We start from the raw sequence: 9,744 nt of genomic DNA on the forward strand, positions 1-9,744 counted from the left end.
AATTAGGGTTTTCCCTCTAAAGTAGTACACCTTGTGTACCTATGCGTACGCAAGGAGTCCGTGATCATCACTTAAATGCTTACGCCCGGCGTACCTATCTCATATGCCCAACGTAGGGACCAAATTTGCAAATTTTTAAGGAAATGAGCCACAAATGAAAATACTTGGAACACTGGTGTTACACAAGAGGTTAGTAATTATGTATTTCTTTAGTATATTTAAAGTTTTAAAGTAGGGTACTGTAATTAGTAAAACCTAGATCCTAGGGTGCATGTACACATAAGCATAATTTTGATTATTCCGCTGTGCTAATACATTGTGTATTGATTTATTAAAAACTCAACAAGAAGATCCATTGGAAGTCTCATTACCCATTGTTAGTACCCATTGTTACTAAACAAGGTAAAGCAGCTAGAGGTGAGCAAAACCGAACCAGGAACCCGACAAACCAACAAAAACAAACAACCAAAACCAAAGCACAAACTGACGGTTTGGGCATAATTTTGATTATTCCGCTGCGCTAATACATTGTGTAGGGTACTATAATAAGTAAAACCTAGATCCTAGGGTGCATGTACACATAAGCATAATTTTGATTATTCCGTCGCGCTAATACATTGTGTATTGATTTATTAAAAACTCAACAAGAATATCCATTGGAAGTCTCATTACCCATTGTTACTGAACAAGGTAAAGCAGCTAGAGGTGAGCAAAACCGAACCAGGAACCCAAAAAACCAACAAAAACAAACAACCAAAACCAAAGCACAAGCCGACGGTTTGAGTTTAAGTTTTTTAAAACCGAAATATTGGGTCCACTTTCATTTTTTGGAAAAATAAAACCGAATCAAACCGATTTTTGGTAAGTACTTAAAAATATATAGTTTTATACATATATTATAAATAAATGCGCGTAAAGGAAGCATAAGTATCAGATTGGTTGGATTTGTAGCACTGTAAACATGTGAACTTGAGGTTCTGGGTTCGAATATTGTTGTGTGTCTATGAGTTTTTTTATTTCTCCTTCAATAACACACATCCCACATTGCCCAATGTAAGAAACATGCATACTTTCATCTCTTATATTAGGTGTAGGCATCCCACATTGTTTAAGATAAGAAAATATCCACCATCCTTAACTATATATAATGCTTCATCATTTCTCATAGAGTCAGATTGGGATTATGATCGGTTTTGGGTTTAAACCCGAAACCAAACCATGAAGAAACCGAACAACGTATTTGGGTTTAGGTTCGATTTTAGGTTGAACCGCTCCAAACCAACCCATGATCACCCCTAAAAGCAGCAATAAAACAAACCATTTCAGCCATGTAACCTTCGTCCACAACTAGTGCTAGTTTCTACAAATAAAAATGTTAGTATTATATAATATAATCCCATTAAAATATGGATATGGAAAATGCATAAAAAGATCACTTACTAGAAGCGACTATAACTCTGAAAGTTTCAATAGGTACACTATTATCTTCTCATATGTAAAACCTAATTGTTTAAATAACAAAAATGCAAATTGATGGACTACTTTTAGACTAATTTAGAATATTGCTTCAGATTTGGGATTGATTTGGCGAATTTAGTTGTATAAAAATCTTTCATGATTAAGTAGAAATAATATTAACACATAAATGTCAAAACAAACGATAACCAATAAACCCTAATTATACATACATACCATATGGCATATTCCAAACTATGGACATGTTTTTTGGTTGCTATCGTTGGTTTAAGCTACCTAAAGGTTCGTTGTAAAACCGAATAAAAAACATATCAATCTAAATACAAATAAATTCAAAAGCACTGCCCTTAAATATGAAACACTCTAGAACTGCTTCATCGTATTCCATAATCGTTCATCATAATCCTAGATACATATTTTTATCGGTATGAGTTTAAATCGTACAAAAATAAAGTGAAAGTAACTTGGTCAGAAGAATATATGATTCATCTCTTCGAAAATAATTTGCAATTATCTTTGGAATTTTGTTTGAGTTATTTGCAACAGTCAAAAATAATATGTGGGTTGGTGGTGGGACCCATTTTATATAGCGGGGGATTACATACATGTGTGTAGGGATCCATATTTCATTGTTTTGGGAATGACCCATTCAAAATCAATTGGTCAATTTTAAATACCCTAGAAGGTTGTTTTTTATAAGGTTGGTGGGGAGTGGTGTTGTGTGTCGAGCTCCACTTAGGAGCAATGCGAATTTTACCATGGGAAGAGAATGGTGTGTCTTGACATAAGGGAGAAGATAGCCAAGAATAGGAGAGAAAAGAAGGAGGTAAAGGAATGCGTCGAAGAAAAAAATGACATGGGGTGTCGATCTCAACATATTGAAGACCCTTGTCGTGGAGGCGGGATAACATGCATCTCAGCCAAGACATGCCACATCACCTTTGTTGTGTACACCTCATTAGGGATGAGTTATAAAATCGAGAAACCGGACAGGAACCGGAATCGGACTGGAACCGGAACCGGTATAACCGGAAAATGTTTAAACGGTCCGGGTATTGGGTTCCAAATTTAGTCTTATCCGGGTTCCAGGTATTTCGGGTACGGGTCCAACGGGTCCGGGTATTCCAGGTAAAAAAACCGGAAGCGGTTTTTGGAACCGGATATGTAAAAAAACCGGAACCAGGTTTAATGGACCGGAACCGATTTTTGTACGTTGTATAAAGTTTTTATATAAGAAATATAAATAAATGTAAAAAAGATTATAAGTTGATGGGTATTTTATCATAATCTATATAAGTTTTAAAAAATGAATATACTAGGAATATATTTTTGGTATAGAAATTTGTATAAAAAATAGTGTCGGTTAAAGATGAAATATTATTTATACATTTTTGATCTAACGAAAATGGATATAGGAATCAAGATGGTTGTTTATCATAATCTCAATTTGCATATGAGCTCTCATAATAATAATAATAATAATAATAATAATAATAATAATAATAATAATAATAATAAAACATTGAAGTAATGGAAAACTCACATATATAAATCACGATATTCATCTAACAAAATCTTAGCCTATCTCTCATTCCCCTCTCAGGTGAACTTTATTTGTAAGAATCATAACTTATAATGTAATATTAATATTAAATAAATGGTTATAAGTTTGGTTTTATATGTTAAACAATGGTTTAATTAAAAAGGGTGATTTCGTTATTTGTAGGAAATTTTGAAAAATTGGCTTATGGTGTTTTATTTGAGTGGATTTGACTATATAATAGTGTATTTGATCAAAAAGAGTGAAATCGAAAGTTTTATTTTTTTTAGTATCAACTTGTTTTGTTGGCTTAATGAGTTAAAGTTCTATAAACTTTTCGCCTATTTACAGTGGATCTTTTACAAAAGGTTATATATTCATTTTGTTGTTTAATTATTCTAACTATTTTTTTTTAATTATAACCTCTAATCATGTTACAATTAACTCATCCATATTAACGTACAGTATATTTCACAATCACATAACTAAAAGCTCCTATTTCATAGTAATATTAAACAAACTTTGTTATATCACATTACTTTAAAAAAAAATCAATGTCGTCAATAGCCTAAATGTAATTTTTTGTTTATTAATTTTTTATAACAGTTGAAAGATTATGCAATTGAGGTAATTACAAATAATAATAATAATAATAATAATAATAATAATAATAATAATAATAATAATAATAAAATCCGGGTTTTCCGGTTCTAAACCCATTTTACCCGGTTCCACCTTACCCACTTTCCTATTTCCGGGTTTTTCGGTTTTAGACCCACTTTACCCGGTACCGTACCCGGAACCGCATCGGAACCGGTTCCTATATACCGGTCCGGTTTCCGATTCTAAAAAATCTCGTTAAACGGTTCCGGGTTTTCCGGGTCCGGGTCCATCCGGTTCGGGTTTGGACCCACTTTCATCCCTACACCTCATGCAACAGAATATTAAGATTATTTTTTATAAATATTCTATAAGAAATCAGGTGTTTTAATTATGAGATTGATAAATAAACGCTAAAGATATGGCATAGATGTATAAAGCTAGGTTCAAGTATTCTAACTAATTATTGTGCGGATATCGTATGCTATGAGAATTACGAAGAGAATAAGTTGTTTAGCAATACAAATACGTTCAACCTTACAAAAATATCGTCATTTTCATGTATTCTCGCTAATTATTATTTATTTTTGTTCTCACACATCGTTTTTCATTCATTTTCATTCTGACAGAATACGACCCAATAAACATTCTGACAGAAATGACAATAATAATAATAAGTGTATAATAACCTTATAGACGATTTAATTAGTGAGAATGTGTGTTAATGACAATAGTTATGTAATATTGAATGTATTTATATTATCAAACAACATATTTTCTTTATCATTCTCATAGCATATGATATCCATAATAACTAGTTAGAATAGAATAACCTAAGCCTAGATGTATGGGTGTATAGGTGTGTAGGGGCCTACACACATATGTCATATGATGTCGGGATTCAAATAATATACTCATTCACTTATGTAAGTTGATTAGTACATAATTTTTTTTTCATACACAATACTTTATATTTTAAAATGTTGTATTTTACAACTTTATAAAATAAATTGTTATGTATGTGAAAAAATTATTGTGTATGAATCATTTTTTTTAAAAATTTTATTATTATTTATGAGACATTATTGAAGTAAAAAAATCATGTCAAATTTTGTTTATACTCCAATATTTATTATCCACTTTTGACTTTTGAAGCTTTTATTTTTTAGCTTTGACCTTAAATATTTTTATTTATGTTATATATTACTTGATGAAACTTATAACAATCAAAAGACATTTAAAACAAAATTCATTCATATAATTTGCATCAAGTCTTATATATCAAAAACAAAAACATTTAAAATCAAAGAAAAAACACTTCAAAAATAAAAAATGAATGATAAATAAGAAACAGAGGATATATATATATATATATATATATATATATATATATATATATATATATATATATTCTTTTTTATTTGGAAGGGAAATGGACTTAATAAGGTAATTAACTTTTTGGTTTGTTCATATCTAGGTAACTATCTTTTTTTTGTACACATCTAGGTAACGAACTTTTTGAAGTATTCACATATGACCATTATGACCGGCTATAACATGTTACATCCGGTCATAATGGTCATATGTGAACACTTTCAAAAAGTTCGTTACCTAGATGTGTACAAAAAAAGATTGTTACCCAGATGTCAACACATTGGAAAGGTAAAAGTAAATTACACGAATGGTCCCTGTAGTTTGGGTAATTTGTGCGTTTGGTTCCTAACTTATTTTTAACTTGGATGATCCTTACTGTTTATTTTTGTTGTGCGTTCGGTCCCTGTCTTACCTTAAAATACTATTGTGCCGTTTTTAATTTATTTTTTAATTATTTTTCATATTTATGTATTTAATTTTTATGTATTTAATTTATTTTTTAATTATTTTTCTTATTTATCGTTACCTAGATGTGTACAAAAAAAGATTGTTACCCAGATGTCAACACACAGGAAAGGTAAAAGTAAATTACACGAATGATCCCTGTAGTTTGGGTAATTTGTGCGTTTGGTTCCTAACTTATTTTTAACTTGGATGATCCTTACTGTTTATTTTTGTTGTGCGTTCGGTCCCTGTCTTACCTTAAAATACTATTGTGCCGTTTTTTAATTTATTTTTTAATTATTTTTCTTATTTATGTATTTAATTTTTATATATTTTTAAAAAATTAATAAACCCCACATCAACGTCTTCACTATCCTTTCTTTTTTAGGTCCTTCAACTCCGACGAATCAACCCCACAACACTGTCTCTTCATTGAATTTTCCGCCACCACAATCCAATAAAAGAGTTGTATGGTTGGTTCGCCGGAGTTAAAAGACCGAAAAAAGAAGGTATAGTGAAGACGTTGATGTCATTAAAGATGGAAAGAAAAGAGAAGTTGATGAGGATAAGGGATGGGATGGTGATTGGTGGGATCGAACTTAAATTTTTCGAATGTGGTTTCAGGTAAGATAGAGACCAAACGCACAACAAAAACAAATAGTAAGGATCATCCAACTTAAAAAATAAGTTAGGGACCAAACACACAAATTACCCAAACTACAGGGACCATCCGTGTAATTTACTCTTACCTCTTCGGTTTGTTCACATCTAGGTAATTATCTTTTTTTTTTTTGTATATATCTAGATAATGAACTTTTTAGAAGTGTTCACATATGACCATTATGTTTTGTATATATCTAGATAACGAACTTTTTAGAAGTATTCACATATGATGATTATGACCGGCTGACCTAAATGCCCTAAAAAAAAATTACCTAGACAAACCGAAAAGTTAATTACGATATTAAGTACATTTCCCCTTTTCAAACGGATCAATAGTTACCTCTTGAAAAATAACTTCAATTCTAATCTTTTCGTCTTGTTTTTACTTACAAATACAAAAAGGGTCAGTTCACAATTCCTCTTATAAACCCTCGGTGATATCGCTGTTGACTCTCTCTAGTATCTCCCCTCACATTCGATCATGGCGAAGTTTAGGGTTTTCTTCTTCCTGGCTGTTCTTCTTTTCGCCTCTTCTTTCTTACTTCAAGGTATGCGTATTCTATTAGATCTACATTCTTCATTTCTTCTGCTTCTTACTTGCTCTTTTATGATTCAGATCAAGATCCAATTTACTTGCACGTTATTTTTTTCATTCAAACTCGATCATTTCTACTAGCTTGATATTCTTTGTTCTTCTATTGTAATTCAGCATCAATTATGTGTTTTTGATGTGTTAATGTTCTGTTTAGTCGTATTTACTTCAATGCAGTTGACTTTCATATTGTCTTTACCTTAGTAGATTTTGTGAAATTGTTTAACTGATTTATTCGGGTAAGTACTTGGTGAACTATTGGTCCACTTGACTTGCGATTTACCGGAATATTATCAATCGTTTTGGTGTCTAGGTTTAGTTAATTGGGCATGCATTTATCGATCTTATAAGGGTCTCCGTATTTCAAGTGTTTATATGCTCTTTTTCTCAATTGATGATACCTTCTGAAGAATTACAGTCACTCATCTATGGATTTCTTTTTAGATGAGATGTAGTTGTACCGCATTGGTTCAGCTTCCACTGGCTACCAACCTGCTAATTATATAAAAAAAATCCCCAACTTGAAACCTAATTTCAAGCATTGACTTCAATGAGCTGCTCTCAGTTTGTAGATGCTGTTTCTTTTACGATTTTATTACATGATATGATTCTTCACGTTGTGTTTGTCATTAATGGTGTTTTTCCCACTTCCCAGTTGCTAGGTGTCAGTCTGACTCTGAATCAGACGCTGATGCTGATCTTGTTGCTGAAACTGTTGAGGAAGGAAGAGTTAGTGGGGCTGTTGGTGATGACTCTCAGAACTTTGAAGGTTGGAATTTTAGTCCAGCTTCAGGTGTGGAGACAGTCTGTGTTTTCCCAAAGAACCCTTCAAAATGTAAGTTCACTTAACCTGTTTACTCATTACACAAAGTCAAACACCCTCACATATACTCTTCAACTCTTGACAGAATTTCTTTATACCATTCTTATTGTACTTTTTTCTCTGTTTCTCCAGTGGTAGTAGCAGGGGAAGAGACTGAGGTATTAATTGGAATGAAAAATGAAGGTAACAACAAGTAACATTCTGTTGTTTTATCTACATTCATTCTTGCTCTATCAAATCAAAGCTCCACCTTTCAATTAGATTCCTAATAATCTACTATTGCTTGATGAACAGGGGAACAAAGTGTGAAAGTTCTTGCGATTCATGCCAGCATTCATCTTCCTTATCATCACATGTTGGTGCAGAATCTCTCAGCTATGGTAATAACTCTTCATGAACTCTCTTTTAAGCATATACAATCAATCTTAATTGTCATTAATAAAGCTTCTAAATTACTTCTACTTATTGTTAGTCTTTCAACAATGCATCGGTTCCTGCTTCAGTTCAAGCTACTTTCCCTTACACATTTGCTGTCAGCAAATACTTACAGGTACATTTGTCATTTCTATACATGTTTACACATTTGTTACCTGAAATTTTTTTAAAAAAAATTGATATTTGGATTAAATATGAATCTTTATTTTTGCAGGCTGGGACATTTGATCTTGTTGGAATGATAGTTTATGAGGTAGATCAGCTCCCATATCAAAACATATTCTACAATGGAACAATTGAAGTCACTGAAGCTGGTGGACTTGTTAGTGTTGAGACTTTATTCCTGATTTCTCTTGGATTTGCCCTTTTTGTCCTTTTTGGATTGTGGGTTCGTGGTCAAATGCAAAATCTTTCCAAGGTAATGATGCACAATCATAATTCTATAATGGTACTTTGATTTTTTTTTTTTCTTATTAATATTTCATTGTAGTTTAAAAAATCTACCCAATTGTAGCAATGAAAATTGCATTGTATTTGGAAGAAATGAAAGTCTATTGCTAGATTCTTGATATTATCACTCAATTTTCTGGTTTTGTTTTACATATATGTGTTATGCTTTATATGCAGAAAACTAAGAAGGTGGCAAAGGTGGAAATTGGAACTAAGACTGTTGATGCATCCATGGATGAGTGGCTACAGGTTTGTATTTTTCTTGCTATATCACCCAAAAAAGCTTTTTTTTTTTTAATATGAAAATTTCGTAATTATATTATCTAAAATATCCCAAACTCAAGTTCATTTGAATCTTGGATTTTAAGAAATTGCAATGTTCCCATTTATGGAAAAGGTAAAACCCTATTAAACAACAAAGTATTAAAATAGTCTCTTTTAAATTTTCAAATAACTCTAGTTGAGAGTTTATGGACCTTAGGGTTACAAAAAAAAAAAGTTCAGGTACCAAATTGGAACATTTGTGGAAGTTGGTTGTTATTATTTGTTTTAATAAAAAGTTCTATTATTTTTTTGCACAGGGGACTGCTTATACTCAGTCTAACAAATCAAAGAAGAAGAAGTAGAAGAGAATGAGGGAAGAGTAGATTATCGGGAGTTTATGTTTAGATGGGAAACAAAGCCCTTTTAACAAATGTAACTTTTACGTGTTGTTTTGTTGGAGAATTGACCTTTTTTTAAGCAACAAATGTAAGAGGGAATGAAAAGAAATGTTATAATTTGTTCATTTGTTGAGAAAATAGTTTTGTTAGCATGGTAGTTATGGTTTCTGATGAGTAGGCATCTAAAATGAATAAGTAGAAAAAATTTTAAAAATGAGTTCAAGAGGTTTAAGTAGAAATAAGGACCAAAATCGATAATTGAAACTTTTTCAATTTTGGTCTCTAGTACTTTGAAATAAGGACCAAAATCAATATGCAACCTTGGAATAAGTACCAATATTGAAAAAGATTTCAGTTTTGGACTCAACATGGTAAGAATCAGAGACCAAAGGGACTATTTTTGTAAGTTACTCTACAATTTCACTACAATAATGAAAACATAAAAAATTGATATGTTTCATGATAATTTACATAAATAAAAATTGGTTATATCGTAATTTGCATTCCATTCCATGGTGGGGTGAAAAAATGCCCCTAAAAGGATCGAGAATTAAAAAAAAATGGAAGAATGACATTCCTTTGGTAAAGATTCATTACATTTTACATTCTATCAGGAAAAAGAAACATGTCTTTTTCATTCCAATGGAATGAAAAATTCCATTCATTCCACCAATCCATCTTACCA

The 9,744-nt window shown here is 31.5% G+C and overlaps 1 protein-coding gene across 1 annotated transcript; it reads left to right on the forward strand.

The window, feature by feature from the left end:
* The first annotated feature begins 6,486 nt into the window (after positions 1-6,486).
* On the forward strand, positions 6,487-9,197 carry LOC145102447 (translocon-associated protein subunit alpha-like). The gene is made up of 8 exons (XM_079039844.1): positions 6,487-6,645; positions 7,345-7,524; positions 7,645-7,695; positions 7,807-7,892; positions 7,985-8,062; positions 8,162-8,365; positions 8,575-8,646; positions 8,979-9,197. The coding sequence occupies exons 1-8, from the start codon at positions 6,579-6,581 to the stop codon at positions 9,021-9,023; spliced, it is 783 nt and encodes a 260-aa protein (XP_078895970.1). The 5' UTR covers positions 6,487-6,578; the 3' UTR covers positions 9,024-9,197.
* Positions 9,198-9,744: the final 547 nt, after the last annotated feature.

This window comes from Lactuca serriola, chromosome 4 (genome assembly GCF_051521515.1).
Source record: "Lactuca serriola cultivar US96UC23 chromosome 4, Lser_US96UC23_V15, whole genome shotgun sequence".
Classification (NCBI taxonomy): domain Eukaryota; kingdom Viridiplantae; phylum Streptophyta; class Magnoliopsida; order Asterales; family Asteraceae; genus Lactuca; species Lactuca serriola.